This window comes from Rhinolophus hipposideros, assembly GCF_964194185.1.
Source record: "Rhinolophus hipposideros genome assembly, chromosome: X".
NCBI lineage: Eukaryota > Metazoa > Chordata > Mammalia > Chiroptera > Rhinolophidae > Rhinolophus > Rhinolophus hipposideros.
The window spans coordinates 55,537,300-55,565,295 of record NC_138046.1 but is presented as its reverse complement, the minus strand read 5'-3'; the positions used below and the strand labels follow the sequence as shown (position 1 = coordinate 55,565,295).

The 27,996-nt window shown below is 42.2% G+C and overlaps 1 protein-coding gene across 1 annotated transcript; it reads right to left on the bottom strand.

The window, feature by feature from the left end:
* Positions 1-4,407: 4,407 nt before the first annotated feature.
* LOC308495019 (nuclear RNA export factor 2-like) lies at positions 4,408-26,931 on the bottom strand (the record flags this gene model as incomplete). The annotated part of the gene is made up of 20 exons (XM_081043016.1): positions 4,408-4,639; positions 5,492-5,674; positions 6,193-6,265; positions 6,828-6,870; positions 6,966-7,081; positions 7,185-7,243; positions 7,363-7,470; positions 7,612-7,667; positions 7,753-7,875; positions 8,225-8,261; positions 10,072-10,181; positions 17,990-18,097; positions 18,216-18,304; positions 18,452-18,521; positions 18,641-18,721; positions 18,838-18,942; positions 19,050-19,133; positions 19,744-19,894; positions 20,118-20,280; positions 26,895-26,931. The coding sequence occupies 19 exons, from the start codon at positions 26,929-26,931 to the stop codon at positions 5,500-5,502; spliced, it is 1,788 nt and encodes a 595-aa protein (XP_080899142.1). The 3' UTR covers positions 4,408-4,639; positions 5,492-5,499.
* Positions 26,932-27,996: the final 1,065 nt, after the last annotated feature.

Genomic DNA, 27,996 nt, shown 5'->3' with positions numbered 1-27,996 from the left:
GTTAAAAACAATCACAAAAACCACAATTACTTTTGCACCAACCTAATACATATGTACCACTACTTCTTTATACAGTCCTCCATTCAGGGACACCAGGATTCCTTTATATATTTGCTTATGTAAATAACGCTGCAATGAACATATGGATGAGCATGTCCCCTTGAAGTAGCATTTGGGGTTTGTTCAAATGCATACCCAGAAGTGGAATAACTAGGTCCTTTTTTGTCTCTTGTTATAGTCTTTGTTTTAAGGCCTATTTTGTCTGCTATAACTATTGCTATTACAGTGTTTGTTTGTTTCCGTTTTCATGAAATATCTTTTTCCATCCCTTTACTTTTAGTCTCTCTGTGTCTTTTGATCTGAAGTGAGTCTCTTGTAGGCAATATAAGTAAGGGTCTTGCTTTCTTATCCAGTCAGTCCCCCTATCTTTTCATTGGAGCATTTAATCCATTTACATTGAAAGTAATTGCTGATAGGTATGTAGTTACTGCCATTATATTATTTATGTTTCTGATTTTTTTTTCATCTTAAAGAAGTGCCTCTAAGATTCCTTGTATTAGGTTGGTGTAAAAGTAATTTCAGTTTAAAAAGTTGAATTTTTTCACTCCTATGTTTATTGCAGCACTTTACACAATAGCCAAGATATGGAAACAACCGAAATGCCCATCGGTAGATGACTGGATTAAGAAGCTGTGGTACATTTATACAATGGAGTATTACGCAGCCATAAAGAAGAAAGAAATCTTATCATTTGCAGCCACATGGATGGATCTAGAGAACATTTTGTTAAGCGAAATAAGTCAGAAAGAGAAAGACAAGTACCATATGATCTCACTTATATGTGGAATCTAAAGAAAAGACTATGTGAATGAACTAATCAGAAACAGTTTTGGGGACACAAAGAAAAAACCGAGAGTTGTTAGATGGGTGTGGGGGGGGTTGGGGATAAGGGGAAAGGTGAAGGGATTGGGAAGCAGCTGGTAACCACAAGATGGCCTCAGGGTTTTTTGAAAATTAATTTGGGGAAGGTATTCAATAATGTAAAGATTTTGTTGGGTATCCGATGGACATGCGTCTTATTTGGGAGACCACCTCAGGGATACTGTGGATACCTGATCATGGCATTGTACACCAGAAGCTAAACATTAATGAATGCCAACTATAATTTTATATATATAATGTGATGGCTCAGTGTGAGGTCGGAGGGATAGTGGATGGGGGGAGGGGCGTTCACAGTGTGAGGGATATAAATGATGAACGTCTAAGTATTACCTTGTCTTGTACACCTGAAACTAACAAATAAATTAAAAAAAAAAGAAAAAAAAAAGACTGGAAATGTATATACTGAACTACATCAGTGCTTACTTCTAGGGAGACAGGGTGAGTAATATGATGAGTAAAGTGGGATTCTCATTTATTTATTATTGAATTATTATAAGGAGATTGTGTCACTATTGTAATGTTTAAATTGGCAAAAAATAAACATATTTTAGATCACATCTGATCAGAAAAAAAAAAAGTTGAATTTTTTTTTTTCAACAACCTCAATTTCTTTTGCACTAACCTAGTAACACTACTTTGGTGGTGATGAACTCCTTTAGGTTTTTCTTTTCCGGGAAGCTCTTTAGCTGTCCTTCAATTCTAAATGATACCTTTGGTGGATAGAGAGAGTAATCTTGGTTGTAGGTTCTTTATTTTCATCACTGAATATTTCAGGCCAATCCCTTCTGGCCTGCAAAGTTTCTGTTGAGAAAGCAGCTGACAGTCTTAGAGGAGCTCCTTTGTAACTAACTGCATTTCTCTTGCTGCTTTTAAGATTCTCTCCTTTTATTTAACCTTTGGCATTTTAATTATGATGTGTCTTGGTGTGGGCCTCTTGGGTTCATTTTGTTTGGGACTCTCTGTGCTTCCTGGGCTTGTATGAGGTCTGACAATGAGGTTCACTAACTTCCCACCATGCGTTTACATTGGCAGCACTGTACAAACATCTCAGTAAGGTTTCATAACCTCAGTATATCAATGTCTCATGGCTGTGTTCAAGACACTGACATGGACAGTGTCTTGCTGAGAGGCATTCATTATTGTTGTTGCATGTTTTTTGTGCCGTCACGACAATGACTGAGCTTGAATTTGAGCAATAAACAAACATCACATTTCTTGTTAAACTTGGCAAGAGTAGAAGTGATATCAGGGACATGTTAGACCAAGTTAATGAGGATAATGCCATGAAGAAAATGGCAGTGCACAAGTGGATTAAACATTTTTCTTAGGGGAGAGAATGCGTCACTGAAGAAGAGAGGTCAGGGCATCCAGTAATGAGCAAAACTGATGAAAACATTGCAAAAGTTAATTGAATTGTGAGGGAAAATCATCGACTGACTATGACAAGCATAGCAAACCATGTAAACATCAATAGAGAAACAGTTAGGAAAATCTTGTTAAGGCAGTCCCAGGAAACTAATACACCATCAGAGAAGTCTTTCAATTTTGGTAGTTCATTAGATTCAACTTAGTAACATTAAAGATACTGATGACTACTCCTAGAGATTCTGATTCAATTGCTTGAGTCTGGCGATTGGAGGGGATTCTAATGGATATCCAGAAATGAAAACTATATATCAAAGAGAATAGTTTTCTGAATCATATCGAGCTCGGTGAGAGTGATAAACTAGCATCACTTAGAAGGTATTTTCTCCCCGAATTGCCCTCCTTCCACTCTTTTACCCCCAGCCCACATCTTAATTTTTCTACCCTAACCAGATCCTTACAGATGGACCAAGAGATTCCCCCACGTCTTAGTCCTGTTCTAGATCTAAGTTCAATCCTAATTGGAGGCACCTTAAGTAGCTTCAGCCCCACTTCTGCCCTCCCAGCTAAGAAAAATGAGTCTCTAGAAGCCTCACATTCTTTCTGTTAGCTTCAGCCAAGGTAGCTCTCTAGAGCTACATCTGGCCACTTAATACAACTAGAAAATGGGCAAAAGACATGAACAGATAATTTAATGATGGCAAATAGGCACATAAAAAGACATTCAACATCTTTAGCCATCATAAAAATGTGAATTAAAACCACAACGGAATATTAAAGACACCTATCACAATGGCTAAAAAATGTTGACAACACCAAATGCAGACAAAGCTATAGATAAAATGAGCCATTCTTACGTTGTTAATGGGATTGGAAAAGGGTACAGGCACTCTGCAAAACAATTTGGTATCTTCTTTAACAAAATAAACATGCTATCACCATATGATACAGAAATTGCACAATGGGCAATTTCACAGAGAAATAAAAAAATTGTGTTCATGCAAAAACCTGTACATGAATGTTCATAACAGTTTTATACATAATAGTATAAAAGTGAAAATAGCCCCAATGTTTCTTCAACAGATGAATGGTTAAACAAAGTGATACACCCGCAGCATGGAATTCTACTCAGACATAAAAAGGAACAAGCTATCGATACACTTAACTTGGATGGCTTTCAGGGGAGTTATGCTGAAGGAACGAAATCCATTCCAAAAGGTTGTACACTATAGGATTCCATTTACATGACATTTTTGAAATTATAAGAATGTTTGAAAGAGGTTAGGGATGTGTGGCAATGGAGAGGTGTGTGTGTTATAAAGGGAAGCATGAGGGAAACTGGCGGTGATGGAAGTTTTGTATTTTCTTTGTGGTGATGGTTACAGAATCGACATAGCTGATAAAAGTGCATCACTCTAACACACAAATGAGCGCAGGTGGAACTGGTGAAATCTCAGCAAACTCTGTGGAATATACCAAAGTCGATTACCTAGTCTGATATTGCGTTGTTGTAATGCAAGACATTATCGTTGGGAGAATATGAGTGGAGGATACACATGACCTCCCTGCACAATTTTTGTAACTTTTGGTAAATCAATAATTATTTCAAAATAAGAAAGAGAAAAAAACAACACAGGAATTGTGGGGAAAAGAGGGTTAGGCACACAACACTCAAAATCTTTGTCAGTGATACATTAAAAATAAGATAAGAACCTACTAAAAACGTTAGCATGGTTTTAGACCAGTTAAATGATTAAGAAATCCATGAATACTGCAATACATATGGCACTCCACTTGCTAAAGATGTTAAGTTTGTTTACAAAAGTGAGTGTCACAGCTTGTGAGTTATCGTGAAGTGGTAGAAAGAAGGGTATCAGGATACAGGGACCAAAGCTCGGATTGTAAGGTAGTCCAGGAATGGAGTCTCTACTCTATCATTTTCAAGCACTGTGGAGGCCTGATCTAGAGATGGCCATGGATGAAGGGGGAGATGGGACCTGCTGGTCCTGGCCCCTTTGGCTCATGGTTGGGGCAGGGAAAGAACAACCTAAGACACAGAATGCAATGTTCAATGCCACTCTTTAATATGAAAATGAACAAGGATCATGAGTGGGAAAAATACAGAACAACTAACAGGCTTCAAGGTAAACTTTGGCTTCTTGGTCAGCCGGGCTCCAACCTTAGACATGGATGTGGCCTCAGGTTGGAAAAGAGATATAACAAGTATGACGAGGATGAAGATGAGGACACCTGAGGGCTCCTTTACTGGGCTTTGTTTCCAAGATTCCAGGTCACTACACGATGGCCTCCTCTGGAATCTTGCCTCCTTCAACTAGAGAAAGTCAAGAGAGAGAATGGGGAATATAACAGAGCCAGGAGCCCTAAGGTTCATCCCCAGGCCACCTGATTTCTGTCCCATTATCCTTCCTGAAAGCCTGGAGATCCATTTCCTTTCATCTCTGAATTCTCAGACTTTACTTTTTGACGAGTAAAGAATTTTATAGTTCATATAGTCAATGGTAATGTAATATCTATGTACGGTGCCTGATGGGTAGTAGATTTGTTGGGGTTATCACTTTGTGAGGTGTGTAAATGTCTAATCACTATGTTGATTTGTACACGTGAAACTAATAATAAAAAAAGAATTATGTAGTTCCGGTATAGTCTATTCATTGTACTGAAAGCACCTGAGGGAGGACAGATGACCTCACTTAGGACAAAATGGAGACACTCTGACCACACAATGTTATTGCTAAATCTGTGATACAGAAAGAAACCTCCAAATTCTCCAAGATGTATGTACCATAATGAGCAGGTGGCACTGCATGTAATACTGAAAAAGTAGTGACAAGGCAAATGTCTATCAACAATAACTTGTGGCCTACTGGCATTCAATTGTTTAATACACAGATCTTAGCAGGAACAAGGTAGCTTAATATATACTGAGAGGAAACTATGCTGGCGCTAATAATTAATAAATAAAACAAGTTTCAAAACAGGATGTACACTAGGAAAACTGGGTTTTATATTATATTTAAATATATTAGTATAAAATTAAGGGATTGTTCACAGGCAAACTTTTGTACGAAACAGGAGATTTTAAGATAATCACGTTCGAGTTCCCACTATTCACTCCTTTGCTCCTTCCAGCTCCCTCCTATCCACATGCACAGCCAGCACTCACTTCTGAGTTCACTGGAGACTCATCCCAGACTGGGTGGAGAAAGCCTGCACCATTTCCTGCTGCTGCTGGGAGAGGCTGGGCCCAGAGCTTGATATGGGTGCCGGCACTTGGATGGAGAATGCACTTTCAGTCTTGCTGGGGGTGATGTCTCTCACAAATAGTTCATCATTCACGATGAATATACTGGAGGGAAAATGGGTCCTCAGAGAGCTGACGGAAATACAACCCCACATCCCCACCAAGGATCCTGCTCCCACTGCCACTCAGCAACCAGATTCCTTCCATACCCCAATTGTGCCTGTCCCCCAGGTTACTTGGCTGCTAGCTCTGACTCTCTCACAGAGCCCACTCTTGGAGAGATTCTCTACCAGCTTCACTAACTTTACAGGTTTAAACCCAAAGCAATTACTCTGTAAAACAGCTTACATGACAGGACAGTCTAATCCCATTTTTAGAGGAAGACATTGTGTCACAGAAAGGTCACGTGACTTGACCAAGGTCACAACCTGGTGAATGCTGGGTCAGAAAGAGAACCCAGTGCTCTAACCCCAGAGCCCATGCTCTTAACCCTTATGCTGGACTGTTGCTTGGATCTACCTGTTGGCTTCCCACAATGTTGAGAAAACCCCAAGGACATGTACATTCCCACACCCCTGGGCCCAGGCTGGGCTGTGTGTCCCCACCCACAGTGCAGGACTCACCCGGAACTGCTGGCAGGGATAGCGATGAATGTCCGGGTGAAGGCACGCACAGAACCTTGAGACTTTCCTTCCACTTCCACAAAAAACAAACAACAGCCCCTTAGATTTACACATGCTTCACATGCTCACACTGCCTTCCCCTGTCAGGGTCTGGCTTAACACTCATGCCAAAGTGAACAACTGTTCACTGGGAATCAGGGTGTGGGGGATGGGGAAGGCAACAATAGGGGCCATCTGCTCTCACTGACAGGGATGTTACCACGTGCTGGGCCCTGGGACAACCCCTTCACAAGTCCATAGGTTTCATTTTTTGCAGCTACCAAAGAAGTGGACATTGTTAGACCCACTTTGCAAATGAGAAACATGAGAGGTTAGGTAATGGGCCCAAGTTCTCCGAGTAAGCATCTAGGACAACAGATTTCAAAGGCCACAGTGTGTGCCCTTAACGCCCAATCTGTGTGGGCATGGATGCAGGTCTGACCAGGATGGTTTGTGGTCAGAAGGGATTCGGAAGAACACAGAGGGAATAGGAAGGAAATGGGAGGGATAAAGAATTTGGGAGAGTTCAGAGAGGGAGCCCTTCTGGGGGGAGGCAGCTGTGGGACATCTGGGGAGGGGAGTCTACACACACTCACCTTCCTTGAACACCCCATTTACAGAGAAGCAGAGCATCCTTTCCTGAAAGGGAAGGGCCCAGGTGCTCAGTCACCACCTATGCTTCCTACCCACCTACAGCTTTCTGGGCCTGCCCCAGAGAGGAAAAACGTGCTCACCGTCTGGAACCACACGTCCACCACGAAGGAGAGGAGGTCATGCTGTGTTTTGGGCAACGCACAGAGGGAGCACACAACGTCACGTTTTGTATGCTTCAGCAGCTGAACCCGCAGGTCTGTGGGGAGGACAATGAAAGTCATGGTTGCCACACCCTGGGCCCCATGACTGACCCCTTCATGCCCCCTTTCCCTGCCCAATCTAACCCATTACACACGCACAAGGGTCCTTGAGGTTCTTCATATTCCTGTTATCTTTGAAGTACTCAAACAAGCTGCTTCTAGGAGAAAAGAGGAACAGGCGGTGGTGGTCTGGCCAGTGTGGGTGTTTCCTGAAGCTGACTGGGGTACACTGGGGAGCCAGATGGCCCAAGAGCTGGTCCTGAGCTGTGATACTCACGAGGCTGGATCCTCAGGGTTGTATGGAACGGTCAGGGAGAAACAGGCCTCGTCGTCATAAGCAGCGAGGAGACCCTGTCGGTCTCCAGAGTCATAAATAAAGTAGTATCTGTGGGGGAACAATGAAGGCAGTCTATCTCTATGGTGTGGACCTCAAATAGAACTTGAAAATGCCCATGAGAAGATCTGTGCACGGATGACCCAGTCTGTCTCAGCCCTCCCCATTCCTGGTGGTCCCAGCGGTACTTACTCTTGCAGGAACTGGATGACTAGACTCTTCAGTGACTCAGATCCTTTATAACTTTCCTAGAATCAAAAGACATTTAAGACTATGTTGCTGATAAAGCCACCCTTGCAATACCCCAAATATTCTTTGATTCTTCTTTCTTACCTTGCAAGGTGTTGATAAGTAGGGTCTGTCATTGTCAACGATAATTGGTGGAGATAACTCCCGGCCATCCTGGAGAAGAGAAGAGAAAGTCATCGATGGAGACCAGGGAGGTGGTCCCGGATGATCAGGAAAAGGATGGGCCCAGGAGAGGGTGAGGGTCAGAGGTCAGGTACGAAAGGACCCTGGATATTCCAGGGACATGATTACAGTGGGCGTCTGCATCCTGAGGTCCTGGAAGTCTCTACTGTTATATTCTCTGTGTGCATGTGTGTGTGTGTGTGTGTGTGTGTGTGTGTGTGTGTGTGTGTACATTTTCCAGAGAACATATTCATGTCTTTTTTAGGAGTTCATGTCCCTGAAATGGATAAGGGTCTGATGCAAACATGTAATCTAGACAACACCCAAAGTTCTTGAGGGCAGGTGTGGAGGTCGTCAATGCTAGTAAGAGACAATGATGAATGTAGGCACTTACCAGGCGTAACAACTTGGGGAAACAGTTCTTGATGGCACTGTCCAAAACCAAAAATAGAAAGGAGTGGTTGATAGTTCGTGTGGTAACGCTTCCGTCTAGCTAAAACACTCATGACATAAACAGATACCAGTGTGTTCTGCCCACCCAGCAGCCCTTTTTGCCCCTCGAAGCCTCTGATTTCTAGGGTTCTGGGCCCACTCCCCTGCTGAGCACTGAGCACCTGTCACATGGGATGTCTGAAGCATGCAGTCTCATCTCTCTCCACAGCTTCACATTCATATCCATTCTTTCTCTCCCTCCCTCCTTCTTTCTCTTCTTCCCTCCCTCCCTCTCCTGTCCACTGGGTAGCTCCCACCTAAACTGCCCTGACTCCCTTCTCCAGTGCCACACAAAGCAGCATTTGGATCCCAGGATCCAGGGCTTCTTCCCCCTTCTGCCTCCCTCCCTTCCTCCAGGTCCCCACTGAAGGCTCCAGACAGAAGAGGGAATAGGGTGGGAGCCCAGGGCTTTGCTACTTCACTGGGGGTCCAGCATTCTGTCAGGGCCAGGAGACACCCAAGGGATGGGCAGGGAGGCCGGGGCAGGGGGGTGACTGAGGCAGTGTGCAGGAAGAAGGGAAGGAAAGAGAGGGGGATGAAGACAAAAAGGGAGTGAAGATACAAGGGGAGTGATGGGGGAGACGTAGGGGAGTAGAGACAAGGGAGAAAGAGAAAGCAAAGGCAACGGAAAGAAGCTCTGCCATGGGGGTGGGGTCAGGAAAGAGAGAAGAAAGAAAAAATGTTTCCCTTATGTCTGTATACCTTTCCGTCACCTTCCCCTACCTGGTCCTAAGACAGCAGGTAGGAAGGGAAAACATGCACCACTAGATGCTGTTTGAACCTTTGTCACCTTTGGGAGGTCAGTCTGAACTGGGCAGGGGAAACGGAGCAGCCACAGGTCAGGAGACCTTCCCTAGAAGGGGTAAAAGGTCCGCCCCAGCTCAGCATGGGGTAGAAAGTCTGTGGCCTCCTCCCATGTTCACCATCTGCTCTCCTCATGGCCCCTGTGCCTGTCTTAGTTGATCCCTTGCCTGAGGAATCATATCCATGTCGGGCTACCCAGGGCTCCTCTGAAGGTCCAGGCAGGAAGATGTGATGTGTGAAAGGAGGGCGGGGCAGTGCCCCTGAGAGGTCTATCCTTCTGTCTCCTCAACCACCTCCACCTTCTGCCTTCCATTGCTCCCTCAGGAGGCCCTGTGCTCACTGGTGGTAACCCACTTCTGGCCCTGACTCAGGAAACCCTGGTATCTCCTAAGGAGGGCCCATCTCCTGGCATTGGGCCAAAGGAACAGATGTTGCCTGGCAGACACATCACCATGGTGCACAAAGTCCCCATGTCAGCCTGCGATTTGAGGGGAGACGATTTTAGAGCATGGGAAAGGGGGTTCCAACCAAAACAGGATAGGGAAACTATATAAACTCAGAATCAAAAAGGCCTGTCTCAGCATGAGGCCTGCGCTGGAGGTCCCTTCTCAGTGCAGAGCACCGGCATCTGCCTCAAAGCTTGGATCCTGTAGTACTGGTGAGGAGGGGTAGCACTGCTTCCTGGAGCACACTCTTGGATGGGCATATTAGAGGAAACTAGGTGCAGAGTCAGGAATCAGAACCCAAACCAGGAGAACAAGTGAGCAGGTCAGAGGAAGAACAGACCTGTAGGCACAGGTGAGAGAAACAGAAAAGAGAAGGCAGAGCCTGTGGTCCTCCCAGAGGACCAGGGCTGCCACTTTCTGTAGATGGACACTGTCAGAGATAGTTCAGGCTTCAAGAGGACAAAATTCTCCACGAACGGTGACAGGGGTTCGCACTGACCTTATATAGGTGGACTGGTCTGGGAAGGTGATGCACAAGGGGTTCCCTTGCAGCCACAGCTCTTCGAGCTTCAGACCTTTCATTTTGTCCAACTCCCGGACAGAACCCAGCTGAGAAATGTGGAGAAAAAAACAAAACACTAATCCAATATATATATATATATATATATATATATATATATATATATATATATATATATATATATATATATATACACATATATATATATATATGTATATATATATATATATATGCACCACCATGTTTCTTGCAGCGTGAATCACAATAGCCAACACACGGAAACAACTGAAATGCCCATTGGTAACAAATGGATAAAGAAATTGTGGTACATTTATATGGTGGAGTATTCATCGGCCATAAGAATGAAATCTGGTAATAGTCATGAAAATGGCGGCGTGAGGTGAGCCTCTGTAAAGCTCCCCTGGGATTTACAACTAATCGAACAACAATAACTCCACAAAGGATTCCCTGCACAGCACACACCCAAGATGAAGAGGCCCACTACTGAATTTACCTAAAAGGTGGGAGAATCGCACAAGCAGGGGACGAGGGAAGGGAGAAGTGCGGAGACGGAGCCGCGTGGGCGCGGGACTCAGACCTAGCTCAGTGCTCTGAGCTCGCTGCATCCCGGAACTACTGCAGCTGCGGGAGAAGGAAGGACTCAGAAGCTAGGGCTCCACTTACGGCCCACAGGGCTGAGGGGGCAGCATATAACACGGCTGAACACAACGATCATGGCAGAGACCTCAGAGAAAAGACTGAGAGAAGAAGGCTGAAAACGGTGGTGTAAGCCCTCAATGCCAAGCAAAGAACGGAAACCATAGGCACTGAGACTGGCCGCCCCCTCACTACCATCCAAGAGCTCGCCCCGCCCCCACCTAACCCTGTGCTAGAAGCAGAACAGTAGCAGTGTCAGATCAAAAGGACAAGACATTTGCTGTTCTGAGAACTGTGGACCGCAGACACAGATTCGCAGCCCAACTAGTTCCAGCAAAAGGGAGGGAGCTGTGGAAGCAGGACCAGCTGTGGTAGTGGTCCCAGCCATTGCTCTGGGCCACCTCTCACAACACACCCCGCCACCGGACCCACCTATCTCGGTGATCCCTGCAGGAGTAAACAGAACTGCTGAAACATACGGGCTCTGAATCTGGTTCAGAAAGAGCTTTGGAACTTCAAAAGCTCTCCGCATCCCCACAGAGACGAGGCGCCCTATGACTCAGGCAACTGTTAACAGAGGAGAAGCCCATTTCCCAGGGAATACCCCAATTGTGTGAGAAGCTGGAATAGTGCAGAGAAAACATATCACTACTGTGTGACACAGGAAAAAATGGCTGCAGTCGGAGAGAACATAAAACATTCTACCAACAAGTATTGGCAAACAAAAGAAAGATCTCTTCCTATCGACCTGTTGCAGAAGCCACTCCTGTAGATGTCTAGGAAGAGAAATAATAAATCAGTAATTGCCATAAATAACCAAGGCAACAAGACAGCTCAGAAAGAAAGTGAAAAGTCTCCAGAAAAGGAACTTAAAGATATGAAAATATGTGAAGTAAATGACAGAGAATTCAAGATTGCAATTCTGAAAAAACTCAACGAGATGCAAGAAAACACAGAAAGGCAATTTAATGAATTCAGAAACGCAATCAAAGAACAACATGAGCATTTTACGAAAGTGATTGAAATTTTAAAAAGAACTAAAGAGAAATTCTGGGGATTAAGTACACAATAGATGAAATTAATAATGAAATAACAAGCTTAGGTAGTAGAGTTGATAAATGGAGGAAAGAATCAGTGACATTGAAGATAGAAACCTGAAAATTACACAGATGGAAGAAGAAAAAGACTTGAGACTTAAAAGAAAAGAAAGAACTCTACAAGAACTTTCGGACTCTATCAGAAAGAGCAATATAAGAATAATGGGCATACAAGAAGGAGAAGAAAGAGAGAAAAGAACAGAGAATATATTCAAACAAATTGTTGATGAGAACTTCCCAAACTTGTGGACAGAACTGGATCCTCGAATCCAAGAAGCAAATAGAACACCTAATTACCTCAATCCCAACAGGCCTTCTCCAAGGCACATTGTATTGAAGCTGTCTAAAATCAACAACAAACAAAGAATCCTCAAGGCAGCCAGGGAAAAGAAGACGGTAACTTACAAAGGAAAGCCCATTAGATTATCATGAGATTTTTCAGCAGAAACTCTACAAGCCAGGAGGGAGTGGAACCAAATATTCAAAGTATTGAAAGAGAGAAATTATGAGCCAAGAATAATATATCCAGCAAAGATATCTTTTAAATATGAAGGAGGAATAAAGACCTTTCCAAACATACAGAAGCTGAGGGAATTTTCTAACAAACAACCTAGACTACAAGAAATACTAACAGAGGCTATTCGACCACAATCAACAGGGACAATTTCTGGCAACATACAAAGGGGGAGAGTAAAGCCCAGACCGAAATATAGGAATGGAGAAAGTAAACAAGCTGAAGAAAATGGAATAATCTATATATCAAACTTTCTTTTACATAAACTTAAGGGTAACCACTAAAAAAAAAATCCAAACTGAAATATATACTGTAATAAAAGAAGAAACAGTGGGAAACATCATAGAATACCACCACACAGAAATAACAAACAACAAAAGGCAAAGAAACAATGGAGACACAGCCTTACCAGAAAACTAAAGATAGAATGACAGGAAATCCTCACGTGTCAATAATCACCCTAAATGTAAATGGACTAAAGTCACGAATAAGAAGACACAGAGTAGCAGATTGGATCAAAAAACTAAACCCAACCATATGCTGTCTCCAAGAGACACATCTCAGCTACAAGGACAAGCATAGACTCAAAGTGAAAGGGAGGAAATTGACACTCCAAGCAAATGGTACCCAGAGAAAATCAGGTGCAGCCATAATGATATCAGACAAAACAGACTTCAGGGTGAAAAAGATAGCAAGAGACAAAGATGGACATTTCATAATGGTAAAGCGGACAATACAACAAGAAGACATAACAGTCATCAATATTTATGCCCCCAATCAGGGAGCACCAAAATATACCAAGCAACTACTAACAGAACTAAAGGGAGAAATTGACCAAAACACAATCATACTAGGACACCTAAACATATCATTGACAGCTATGGATAGATCATCCAAACAGAAAATAAATAAAGAAATAGCAGCCCTAAAGACACATTAAATGAAATGGACATAACTGGCACATATAGAGAACTTCATCCTAAAACATCAGACTTTACATTATTTCTGAGTGTACATGGAACATTCTCAAGGATAGACCATATATTGGGACATAAAATCAGCCTCAACAAATTTAAGAAGACTGAAATCATACCAAGCACATTCTCTGATCACAAGACTTTGAAATTGGATATCAACTGCGAAAAGAAAGCAGGAAAAAACACAAACACATGGAGATTAAACCACATACATTTAAAGAACGACTAGATCAAAGAAGAAATTAGAGGAGAGATCAAAAGATACACAGAAACAAATGACAATGAAAACACATCCTATCAAAATTTTTAGGATGCAGCGAAAGCAGTTTTAAGAGGGAATTTTATATCATTGCAGGCCTATCTCAAGAAACAAGAAAAATCCCAAATAAGTAACCTCATGTTACACCTTGAAAAACTAGGAAAAGAAGAACAAGTAAAACCCAAGGTCAGCAGATGAAAGGAAATAACAAAAATCAGAGCAGAACTAAATGAAATAGAGAACAAAAAGACAATAGAAAAAATTAATGTGACAAAGAGTGGTTCTTTGAAAAGATTAACAAAATCGACAAACCCTTGTCTAGACTCACTAAGATGAAAAGAGAGATGACAGTAATTAACAACATCAGAAATGAAAAATGGGAAGTTATCACGGACACCACAGAAATACAAAGGATCATGCAAGAATACTATGAAGGACTATATGCCACCAAATTCAATAACCTAGAAGAAATGGACAAGTTCTTAGAAACATATAGCCTTCCAAAGCTGAACCATGAAGAACTGGAAAATTTAAACGGACCGATCACCAGTAACGAAATAGAATCAGTCATCCAAAACCTTCCCAAAAGCAAAAGTCCAGGACCAGAAGGCTTCACTAGTGAATTCTACCAAACCTTCAAAGAGGATCTAATACCAACCCTGCTGAAACTCTTCTAAAAACCTGAAGAAGAGTCAGTACTCCCTAACTCATTTTATGAGGCCAATATTACCCTGATACCAAAACCTGGTAAGGACAACACAAAAAAAGAAAACTACAGACCAATATCTCTGATGAATACTGATTCAAAAATCCTAAACAAAATTCTAGCAAATCGAATACAACAATGCATTCAAAATATTATTCATCACGACCAAGTGGGGTTCATCCCCGGGGCACCAGGATGTTTCAACATCCGCAAATCCATCAATGTGATACATCACATAAACAAAATAAAGGACAAAAATCATATGATTCTATCAATTGATGCAGAAAAAGCATTTGACAAGATACAACATCCATTTATGATTAAAACACTTAATAAAATAGGTATAGAAGGAAAATACCTTAACATAATAAAGGCCATCTGTGACAAGCCCTCAGCTAATCTCATAATTAATGGTGAAAAACTGAAGCCGTTTACTCTACGTTCAGGAACACGACAGGGCTGTCCCGTCACCTTTGCTTTTCAACATATTGTTGAAAGTCCTTGCCAGAGCAATCAGGAAGGACAAAGAAATAAAAAGGCATCTAAATTGGGAATGAAAAAGTTAAATTATCACTCTTTTCAGATGACCTGATGCTATATATAGAAAACCCTAAAGACTCCACCAAAAAGTTATTAGAAACAATCAACAAATATAGTAAAGTTGCTGGCTACAATATTAACGTACAAAAGTCCATTGCATTCCAATATACTAACAATGAAATCTCAGAAAAACAAATACAAAATAAATTCCCTTTGCAATTGCAGCAAAAAGAATAAAATGCCTAGGAATACACTTCACCAAGGATGTGAAGGATTTATATGCTGAAACCTATAAGACACTTTTAAAAAAAATTGAAGAAGACACAAAGAAATGGAAAGACATTCCATGCTCATGGATTGGAAGAATCAACATAGTTAAAATGGCCATATTACCCTAAGCAATATACAGATTTAATGCAATCCCCATCAAAATCCCAGTGGGGGCTGGCCTGGTGGCTCAGGCGGTTGGAGCTCCGTGCTTCTAATGCCGAAGGCTGCTGGTTCGATTCCCACATGGGCCAGTGGGCTCTCAACCACAAGGTTGCCGGTTCGACTCCTGCAGTGGATGGTGGGCTGCGCCCCCTGCAACTAACAACGGCGGCTGGACCTGGAGCTGAGCTGCGCCCTCCATAACTAAGATTGAGCAACTAAGATTGAAAGGACAACAACTTGACTTGGAATAAGTCCTGGAAGTGCACACTGTTCCCCAATAAAGTCCTGTTCCCCTTCCCCAATAAAATCTTAAAAAAAAAAAAATCCCAATGGCATTTTTGAAAGAAATAGAACAAAAAATCATCAGATTTGTTTGGAACCACAAAAGACCCCGAATAGTCAAAGCAATCTTAAGAAAAAAGAACAATACTGGATGTATCACACTCCCTGATTTTAGCTTGTACTACAGGGATACAATAATCAAACAGTATGGTATTGGCAGAAAAACAGACACATTGACCAATGGAATAGAATTGAGAACCCACATATAAAATCACATAAATATGGATAGATGATTTTTGACAAAGAAGCTAAAAACATGCAATGGAGGAAAGACAGCCTCTTCAATAAATGGTGCTGGGAGAATTGGATAGCCACGTGCCAAAGTATAAAACTGGATTGCTATCTGTCACCATGTACCAAAATTAATTCAAAATGAATCAAAGATTTAAGCATAAGACCTGACACAATAAACTGCATAAAAGAAAGACCTAACACAATAAACTGCGTAAACTTATGGACCTTCGGTTCAAAGAGCATTTTATGAATTTGACTCCAAACGCAATGGAAGTAAAAGCTAAAATAAATTAATGGGAGTATATGAAACTTAAAAGCTTCTGCACAACAAAAGAAAGTATCGACAAAATAAAGAGCCAACATACTGAATGGGAGAAGATTTTTGCAAACAGTGCCTCCGATAAGGAGCTAATATCCAAACTATACAAGGACCTCATGAAGCTCAACAACAAAAAAACAAAAAACCCAATTGAAAAATGGGCAGAGGACCTGAAGAGACATTTATCCAAAGAGGACATACAAATGGCAAATAGACGTATTAAAAAATGCTCAACATCACTAATCATCAGAGAAATGCAAATAAAAACCACAATGAGATATCACCTCACCCCAGTCAGAATGGCTATCATCAACAAGACAAATAGCAACAAGTGTTGGAGAGGCTGTGGAGCAAAAGGAACCCTCATACACTGTTGGTGGGAATGCAGAATGGTACAGCCGTTATGGAAGGCACTGTGGGGGTTCCTCAAAAAATTACGAAGAGAATTACCATATGACCCAGCAATCCCTCTCCTGGGTATCTACCCCAAAAAATTTGAAAACATTTATACATAAAGACACGTGTGCTCCAATGTTCATTGCAGCTTTGTTTACGGTGGCCAAGACATGGAAACAACAAAAATGTCCTTCGATAGATGAATGTATAAAGAAGTTGTGGTATATATGCACAATGGAATACTATTCTGCGGTAAGAAAAGATGATATTGGAACATTTGTGACAACATGGATGGATCTTGAGAGTATAATGATAAGCGAAATAAGTCAGACAGAAAAAGCAGAGAACCCTATGATTTCACTGATATGTGGTATATAAACCAAAAACAACAAAAGAACAAGACAAACAAATGAGAAACAAGAATTCATAGACACAAACAATAGTTTAGTGGTTACCAGAGGGTAAGTGGGGTGGGGGTGGGAGATGAGGGTAAGGGGGATCAAATATATTGTGATGGAAGTAGAGCTGACTCTGGGTGGTGAACACACAATGGGATTTATAGATGATGTAACGCAGAATTTTACACCTGAAATCTATGTAATTTCACTAAGAATTGTCACCCAAATAAATTTACAAAAAAAAGAATGATATCTTACACTTGCAACAACCTATAGGTAAGATTTGGATGGACCTAGAGAATATTATGCTAACTGAAATAAGTAAGTCAAAGAAAGACAAATACCATGTGATATCAGTTATATGTGGAATCTGAAGAGCAGAATAAATGAACAGGCAAAATGGAAATTGACTCAGAGACATAAGGAAAAAATAACTGATGGTTGCTAGTTGGGAGGGAGATGGGGATGGGGGAGAAGGTAAAGGGATTAGAAAGTGCATATTAGTAGTCGCAATATTGTCACGGGGATATGAAAGACAGTTTGGGAATATAATCAATAATGTTGTAAAGATTTTAGGGTGTCAGACGGGCACTGTCTTATTAGGCCACTTCACAGACTGTGTAGATGTTTGACCACTGCGCTGTACAGCTGAAGCTGAGGCTGAAGCTGAATAATACTGAATGTACACTATAATTACACACACACACACATATTACATATAGTCACAACATGTGGAGCAAAGCATAGGGAATAGGGTCAATGGAATTGTAAAAGCTATATACGATGTCAGAAAAATAGTAGATGGGGGACCAGTTATCACTTTGTGAGGGTTGTAAGTGTCTAACTATTACACTGTTTTGTACACCTGAAGCAAACAGAAAAAAAAAAGAAGAAGAGGTCCTAGGGGAAGAAATAGACATCCAGACCCTTTCCTTCCCCCACAGGTGGTTTCCACTACCTCCTGTCATCACTCTGATGTTCATCCACCCCCTTTCAAACCAACTTGGATCTGCTCCCGTTTCTCACCTGATTTTTGGAGAGGTTCAGGATCTTGACAGTGGGGGCCATCTGTATAAGGTCAGACAGGCCATTCAGCTGGTACAGTTTGTTGTTGCACAAGTTCAAGGACAACAGCTTTTGGGGAAAACAAGTCAGAGTGACGGTTACTATCTAGGACCTCAGGGACAAATCTGCCCCCTGACAATGAGTTCTGCCCTCTACCGGAACACCAGCACTGGGTCTAAGGCCTCACCTCAGGGAAATTCTCTTTGATGATCTGCAGGGTGGCAGCCATGCAGTTTCTTCGATTCAGGATTATATCAATACCAAGGCCCACCAAGTCTTCAGGAAGACGAGAAGAAGGAATCAGAGGCTGAAAGGGTCCACGGCCACCACCAACCCCTTAACATGCTACCATCCATAAGTCTCCTTTCCAGGCGGACCTTACTGTCCTCTCACCTGCCCTAAAATTATTAATGTCAGCCATACCTGGGTCATAGCGGAACATCTGGAGGTCAAGAGCTTTCCGGGAGGGATCACATCGCTTGTTCATGATCAGCTGCAGAGAAAGATCGAGAGACAGCACTGAGGCTATGGTGGTGATAGGAAAATTGGGAAACGGAGGAAGAAGAGGTGGGTCTGGGTGTGGGCACACAACATGCCTTGAGTCTGCATTACCTTTAGCTGCTCCATTTCCTTTGGCTCCAACTTATCCCGCACAGAGTAGGGTATAGCACAAGGATTGACAAAGATAGGTATCTGCAGGAAGGAGCGGTGGGGTAAGCACTAGGAACTCCAGTTCCAAAGAAGACTACCAGCCCCTGACCTATCCTTCTGCCCCTGGACTAGGTACAGGTAATGCCCTCCACACACACCTTTTGGTTCTCCTCATCACAAATCTTGTAGCTGACATCCTTCAATGCAGAGGCAGCGCTAGCACCCTGGACAAAGAACTGGGCCCGGTTGTTTGCATAGTTGAACTACAGAGATTGAAGCAACAATAGTGACATAAGCTTATGGCCCCTGCTGAGCCAGGTCTCTCCCCCTTCCCTGTGTGCCCTAATGTGGCTTCACCGTCCTCTCTTACATCCACTGGAGTGAAAGGGACACTGCAATGGCTCTGGATTGAATTCATTAGCCATATTGTGTCATACTTCATCCCATCAGGAATCTAACGGTGAAAAGAAAAAGAAGGGAGAGAGCAGAAACAACATGCAAAGAAGGCTAGAGAACAGGCCCAACACAGTATTCTTTTTCCCACCTCAACCGAATTAAAAAGGATTTCTAAAAAAGGGACCGGAGACATGATTTCTTATGTTTGTGCCAAATATGGAGATCTGAAATCCCTCTCTCCATTCAAAGCTCTCTTCCATATAATCAACGTAAAGTGTTAGATACGATCCTTCTTTTATAAATTTCTAGGAGATCCTACCTAGTGCAGACACTGCTTGCCCCTCTGACAAGTTCTCCAGAGACTTGACCCTCCATCTCCTACACGCATCTTGACCCAAACTAAGACATCCAGAGTGAAGTCATTCCATCTCCTTGGCAGTATTTCCACTTTTGCCTTTACAGTCTCTTCCATTTTCCCTACAGTCCTCCTGCCTCCTTTATACTGCTTCTCTGACTTTTCCCTTAGACAAGAATGTTACCTCCTAGTAATAAAAAGGAAAGATTACAAACTGTCCCCAACAAAATACCTAGCATCTTTATATGAGACCAACACAAGTCTAGCTGACCATTTTCTCCTGCACGTTCCACATATTTTTCAGGACACTCACCGTGATTTTGAACCAGTTCCCCAGGGTTCCATCTTCTGTGTTCTGCCCCACTTCTCCCTCAATAGGTTTTCTAGCTTTCCGCAAGGTAATCTGGGTAGGGCCTTCATTATGCAATTTCATTCTCTCTTTGTGTAGGATGGTATTTGGAGTACTATAGGAAGAAGTGGAGCAGAGGGTGGCCATAAATGCTAAGAAGTCTTCTATACATCCTCACCTCTCTGACACCAGGACTACAATTAGGATTGCTCAACCTTTATTCTACTTCCAGCATTCTTCAATTTTCCAGTGAGAGGAGAAAAAAGAAGACCACGGACATTGAAAAAGTTGCAGTCCCATGGGCAAATGCACACAAAGCAAGCTGCCTAGTCACTTACCGTTTTACTTGGGGGATCTCCTGGACATCCCTAAACCCCTCATTTCCATCATCATCCTGTTGTTGTGAAGGCTGAGGCTTCTTTCCACCATGTGCAAAATCACACTGAAAACAACTCCAACTTTTCTGTTGTCCTTGACGTGAGCTACCAACATCTTTGTCTTCTGAAAAGGGGAACAAAAATACAACTTTGAGAACATATCAGTGGCCCACTTCCCAGGTACCACATCTTAGACCAATGCCATGGTAGGGCAAGCAAAGTGCCACCCTAAGGCACCATTCCACAGACTCCAGAAAGGAAACTCCTCTGCCTATCCAGATAGGAGAACCTTATCTAACATATGGTACTGTCAGGGGAGAGATCACAGACGAGGAAGTAGAGGAGGAAGAAGAGGAAGAGGAGATAACTGCGTTGAACCTTTTTAAAAATGGAGCAGGATTTAAAAAGAAGTGTATGCATCCATGGGTTAGACTGAACACCAGCCATACACGAGGATGGCATGCGAATCTGGCCCCTCTCAGGCCTCCCTAACAACTACACCAACACCTGGAAGGCAAACTCTCTCATGCTTCCCAAACCGAATCAGACACCAAACCGATTCCACTAATACTCAGCAAGCTGTGCTTCCTCTGCCAGGGCAGTACAAGCTTTAATGTCAGGTGGGACTGAGGTATCAGCCTCCTAAACCATCCCCCTCCCTTCAGCCTTGCCCCAACTATACTCTGTTTGAAATATCCAGAGTGAGCTTCCTCTTTGGCCAGTTTGGAATGCCTTTCGGTTCAGGAGACAACTCTTTCTAACCTTGGCTCTTTTATAATAAGGGTGTGAATGATTGAAATGAAATGACGTTTCAATTACCACTTCCAAATCTTTAGGGATTCTTCTTTTCTCTTTCTGTTATCAATTATTTTTTTAAAAAGTTTTGTTTTACTAAAATTAATTGGGGTGACAATGGTTAGTAAAATTACAAAGGTTTCAGGTGTACAATAGTGTAATACATCATCTATATATCACATTGTTTGTAATCAATTTCTAATTCGACCCCATTATGGTCAGAGAACATGCTCTGCGTGATTTCGATTGTTTTGAAATTGTGAAGGTTGGTTTGATGGCCCAGGAGATGATCTATCTTGGTGAATGTTACATAGAGACCTGAAGAAAAATTGTACTCTGCTGCTGTTGGGTGGAGTGTTCTACTTGTCATGTAGATTGTGGGGACAGAGCCAGGTGTGCAGTTTCCAGACTCTCGGCCTCACGTGGAAAGTTGCTGGCTTAGGTAGTAAATGGCCATCAATTGTGATTGGATGGCCATCAGCTGTGGCTAGTTGGCCGTCAGCTGTAACCAGTGAGCCATTGGACACTAATATAACTGCCATGGCTATGCTAGCAAAAAATGGGGACTAGCAAGAAGATGGTGGCTGAGCTAGCAAGAGTGGATTACAGTCAGCATGGCAGATTGCAGTTAGCAAGTGAGGTTGGCTGGCAGAGAGAAGTGGACGGCGGGTTGAGGATCGTGTGGCTCCTGCTTCCTGTGTCGCCAACCCAACTGCCAGCGAGAATATGACTTCCCTATCTATGGCTCCATGGGTGCTCCTCTTTGGCCTTATCATGTCCTGCATTCTTATGTGGGGAGCGAGACCAGAGACCCTGCATGACACCCCGCATGAGAAGATCCTATTAGTTTATTGTGTTATTCAGATCTCCTATATCCTTCCTGGGTTTCACTCTAGTGATTCTATGACTTGCTGAGTGGGCAGCTGTTGAAGACCCAAAATATAATAATGGATTTGACTATTTCTCTTTTCAGCACCAGAAATTTTCGCTTTGTGTATTTCAAATTCTGTCATTTGGTGCATATACATTTACTATAGCTATATCTCCCTGGTGCATTGATCCTTTTATCATTACGTAAAGGCTCTTTTTGTCTCTTACTAATTTTCCTTGGTCTGACATCTACATCTACTCTACTGGAGAGTATAGCCACAGGTATGTTTATAAAGTGTCTTGGTTATATCACACCCTGTATTAACAACAAGGAGCTTTGTTGCAGTCCACCTCTTCCCCCAACAAACACTCCAGCCAACATATGTCATTCACCATGTAGAAAGATTTGGAAGCTTTTCAGCATCTATAGAAATAAGACACTATCCACGCATAAGTTAGATCATATGGTGTTTGTCTTTCCCTGTCTGACTTATTTCACTTAGCACAATATCCCCTAGGTCCATCCGTGTTGCCACAAATAGTAGGATTTCATTTCATTTTGTATGGCCGAGTAATATTCCATTGTATATATGTGCCACTTCTTCTTTATCCAATCATCTATTCATGGGCACTTAGGTTGCTTCCGTATCTTGGCTATTGTAAAAAATGCTACAACGAACACAGGGGTGTACACCTCTTTTCGAATTATATCTGAGTATATCTGTTTTCATATTCTTTGGCAAAATACCCAAAAGAGGAATTCCTGGATCATATGGTAATTCTATTCTTCATTTTTTGAGGAACCTCCATACTGTTTTCCACAGTGGCCGCATCAATTTACAATCCTACCAACAGTGTACAAAGGTTCACTTTAGCACATGAATAGTTTCCAATATAAGACATAGTCTGCTAAGAATATTTAACGATATTTACACCGATGTACTTCTCCAATAACACAGTGCATGGAAGAAGCCTAATTTCCTACAATATGCTTAGCCATTCAAAAGTCATTCTTACACTTTGTCCCAGAAACTTTTCAATTTATTATGCAAATTATTATCTGCCTAAATATATACGTATAGTTATAAGGCTGTGCTTTACAGGCTCTTTAACACAGATGGATGGTGCAGCCATATAGTGTCTGATATTGTCAAAAGTGGAGTAGAAATGATTGTGTTTGGAATCAAGGATGGACAGAAAAGCAGTGACTTGAGTACTTGACACACAGAGTGAAAAGAGATGGATGTATCGGTCTGAATGATGAGAGTGAGCATTGGGAGGAGAACAAAACACAAATGGAAAAAGCCTCTGAGGCACTGAATTCATCCTGATGATACACATCTCGTCTGTCTCTATTATTTCACCTTCCAGTTGAACACCACAGAAACAGTTCCCACACAGTCTGAGAAAGGAGAGAGAGTACAGGGGAACAGCATGCAAAGATGGGTCCCTTGGACGGAAGGCTGGAGTTCAGGGTGTCTTGGTTCCAAACATCACTGTACACCAGACTTTGAGTGATTCCCATCCTAGTGCTCAATTAAGCCCTAACAGATTCACACATTATTGGTTATGGGCATAGGATATGAGGTCAGATTGGACAAGCTTTGACTCCTAATAGTAAATTCTATGTTCCATGGCAAGTAACTTTGACTTTATGGTGACCCACATAAATTTTTCCCCCTTAAACTGAGGATAGTAATAGTTTCTACCTCATGAGGTAATTAAGAGAATCGAGTTAATATATGGAACGATATGGAAAGCACCTGGAGAAATGCTTGTGACCTAGTAAGCTTTATAAGTAAGTTAGCTATTACTAGGCCAGGTACTTAGTACAATGTCTGGTTTTTAGTAAGAAAAGAATACGTGTTATTTGTATTCGTTGTTACTAGTCCCCTGGAAAATGAGAAAGAAAACAGATGGGTGTATGGAAGAAGCTTTCAGTGTCAGCTATTAACATCTGATACGATTCAACACACTTTCATAAAATAAAATAAAAATTCCACAGATTGGGAATAAAAGAATACACCAGTAATCAACAGAGAAATGCAAATAAAAATCACAACATCCTATCACCTAACCCCATTATGATGGCTACTATAAAAAAAAATGTAACAGGAAATAAGTGTTGGGGGGGATATGAAAAAGATGGAAAGTTAGTGCACTGTTGGTGGGAATGAAAAATAGTACAGCCTCCATGGAAAACAGTATGGAGATTCCTAAAAATATAAAAAAGTAGAAATACCATATTTGGGGACAGAACCAGGAATGCTGTTTCCAGGCTCTGGGACTCACATGGAAAGGTGCTGGCTCAGGTAGTAAATGGCCATTAACTGTGACTGGATACCCATCAGCTGTGGCAAGTTGGCCGTCAGCTGTAACCAGTGAGCCATTGGCCACTAATATAACTGCCGTAGCTAAGCTAGCAAAGGGTGGCGTGGTGGTGTGGTGTGGTGGAGTGTGGATTGCAGAGAGGCAGATTGTAGCTAGTAAGTGAGGTTTGTTGGCAGAGGTAAGTGGACGGCGGGTTGCGGATCGTATGGCTCCTGCCTCCTGTTTATCCAAACTAGCTGCCAGTGAGACTATAGTATTATGACTCCCCTACCTATGGCTCCGTGGGTGTTCCTTTTTGGCCTCGCCATCTCTGTCGTTCTTATGCAACGACCAGGACTAGAGACCCCAAAAGAGACACCCCCGTCACCCCGCGTCACACCATAAAACCCAGCAATCCCAATTCTGGATATATAAGCAAAAGAATTGCAAGTAGAGTGCTAAAGAGATATACACACACCTGTGTTCATAGCAGCCCTATTCATAATATACAAGCGGTAGAATCTACTAAAATGCCCAGCCATGGATGGAAGGATGAACAAATTATGGTACATACACACAGTGGAATATTATCCAACTTGAAAAATGAAGACAATCCTGTCAGATGCTTCAACATGGATGAACCTTAAGAACATTATGCCAAATGAAATAAAGCGGACACAATAAGACAAATACTGTATGTTTCCACTTATATTAAGTGTCTAAGGTGGTCAAATGCACAGAAACGGACAGCAGAATGGCGGTTCGAGGGACTGGGGGAGAGACAATAGTAATGGAGAGATGCTGTTTAATGTATAGATGTTCAGATTTACAAAATGTTTAACAACAATGTGAATATACTTAACAGACCTGAACTGTACACGTAAACATGGTTATGGCGGTAAATTTTATGTTGTGTTTGCTACCATAAATAAAAAAAACTGTACTACAGTGTCATTACTCAGAAGGAAATATTAATGAACGTTATGGTTAGGTGTATAAATATAAGCATGAAGAAGTCAAGGAAAAGTAACATGTGAGACTGCCAACCGTGTTGGTAAACGAGTGGTAGTAAGGCAGAATATTTATACTTTCATGTCTATGCTTTGTTTGTATAAAAGGCTGGGTTGGGTTTTTGCCAGGTGTTTCGGGTGAAGTACTATTCCTGTTGACTCATTACACAGCTTAAAAGAAATAATTCATTAGTGATAATCAGATCCACCAGTCTTCTCTCTGATTGATAGGCTGCATCCCTTTGGATGACTCACCCAATTTCACTTGATCCCAAATTACTTATACAGAGAAATTAGGCATTTAGGGGTAACCACCACTTTATCAAGATGTGAAGCATATGCCACACTCCTAAAGCTTCCCAATTATTCTTTACATCTCCCAGGTCCACGTAAACCTCGATCTGCTTTCTGTCACGATATATCAGTTTTGCCTGCTCTAAAATTTCATACAAATGGAGTCATTCATCCTGTATGCCTTTGTGTCTGGCTTTGTGAGTCAGTGTAATATTTTTGAGATCCATCCATGTAATATTTTTGAGATCTCAATATTTTTGAGATCTCCAATATGAGATCCATATTCTTGCCTTTTTTATGGCTGCGTGATATCCCATTGTATGTGTCTGTTTTCCTTTGATAATGTTTTAATAAGGTTTGTCATGTGGGGGACTCTGCTCGCTGCGCCATTTGTCATGTGAGGCATCAGGGGGGGTCTCTGTTCCCGCTCCCCACATAAGAACACGGAGCCATAGATAGGGGAGTCATACCACTATCTTCTCACTGGCAGCACTATAGTCTCACTGGAGGCTGGATTCACACGCCCTGTAACCTGCTGTCCGCTTTTCTGCCTGCCAAACAACCGACTCGACTCGACTCGACTCGACTGACTCACTCATCAGCGCAGCGAGGCAGTTATATCAGTGGCTAATTGACTAACTGGTTACAGCTGATGGCCAATTAGCCACAGCTGATGGCCAACTACTACCCTAGCCAGCATCTTTCTACGTGAGGCCGAGAGCCTGGAAACTACTCTCTGGGACTCTGTCCCCACAAGTTTCAGGAGGAAGTGAAAGTAGATCTTTGTGTTAAATCAGCTACCTTTCTTGAATAGTCTTCTATTATTTTATAATCAATATAATTTCTTCCTTTATGTGGGGACAGAGTCCAGAGAGCAGTTTCCAGGCTCTTGGCCTTACGTGGAAAGGTGCTGGCTCGGGTAGTAGATGGCCGTCAGCTGTGGCTAGTTGGCCGTCAGCTGTAACCAGTTACCAATTAGCCACTGATATAACTGCCATGGCTGCATTGGTTGGTCAGTTGGTTGGTGGGTTGGCAGGCAGAGAAGCAGACAGCAAGCTGAAGGTCGTGTGGATCCAGCCAGTGAGACTGTAGTGCCGCCAGTGAGATGATAGTGGTTTGACTCCCCTATCTATGGCTCCGTGGGTGTTCCTTTTTGGCCTCACCATATCCTGCGTTCTTATGTGGGGAATGGGAACAGAGACCCCACAGGCTGCCTTGCACAACATGGCGCAGCGAGCAGGGTCCCCCGCACGACACTTTATCACTCCTTTATTTCTCTGGGGAACTATTATCTTAAGACCTTTTTCAGCCTTTTCTATTCCCTCAGTGCAAATCATCTGATTTGTTGAGTTTGTTCTGTCCATCCTATGCTTACGCTGGGTTGTGACTCTCTCTTGCACACGAGGCTTCACTGCCTAGTCAGCTGTTGGGCTCCTGGGTGCTGGAATTTAATCCATACCTTGCCCTGACCTCACCAGTGGTTTAGCTTCCTCCATGGCTCTACCACTGGAGGCCACTGCTATACCACTGTGTTTAACCATTTCCTTTCTTTATTATAAAGAGATTGTTCTCTCTTTCTTACATGGAAATTATTCTCTCATGCTTCCCAGAACAGCTTGCATTTATAATTATTGGAATTATGCGTATTTATTACTGGAATATTATTATTCCAAAATCACAAGTATAACATTTCCAAATTAAGTACCGTAAAATGTTTGCACTCTGAACACTGGAATTGTTCAGGTAGTTCTCAAACTTGTTTACACACTAGAGACACCTGGGGAGATTGAGATAATCAGTAGCACTAGGCTACACCCACAGCAAGTAAAGCTGCACTGGGGTCAGACACAGGCAAACACATTTTTAAACTCTCCATGTGACTGCAGTGTGCAACCAATTTTGAAAACTGCTGTTCAAATATCAGCTTTTGGTTGATGTTTGCCAGAAGTTCCTCAAATAGCTGTCACCTCATTTTGCTGAGTTTCTACTCAGTGTTGTTTCGGGGTGCTAATGATTCCTTTAGCTTAGACTAGGGATTGGCAAAGTATGGCCCATGGGTCAAACTTGGCCTGTCACCTGTTTTGGTAAGGCCTGCAAGATAAGTGTGGTTTTCACATATTTGAATTGTTGAAAAATCAAAAGAATATTTCTTGACACATGAAAATTATTTGAAATTCACATGTCAGCATCCATACATAAAGTTTTAATGCAACGCAACCATACTGTATCTACTGCAGCTTTCACTCTACAATAGCGGAGGTGAATAGTTACAACAGAGACCAAATGGCCTACAGAGCCTCAAGTATTTATGATCTGGCCCTTTCCAGAAGAAGTTTTTTGAGTTCTGGCTCAGAGCAAGTGTCCTAAAAGCAAGTGCACAGTAACTCTGGTAAATGGCTGAGTTTACAAAACAGCCCCTTTGGCAAAGCCCAGAAAGAAGATTTACCATAGATACTTAAGACTTCATTATCGGGCCTTTTCTTCAGCATCCACTTCTTCCTGGTGTTCTGGGTCAGGTGTGGGAATTGAGTAAGCTATCTTTCGCTATCAAGATGGCTCAA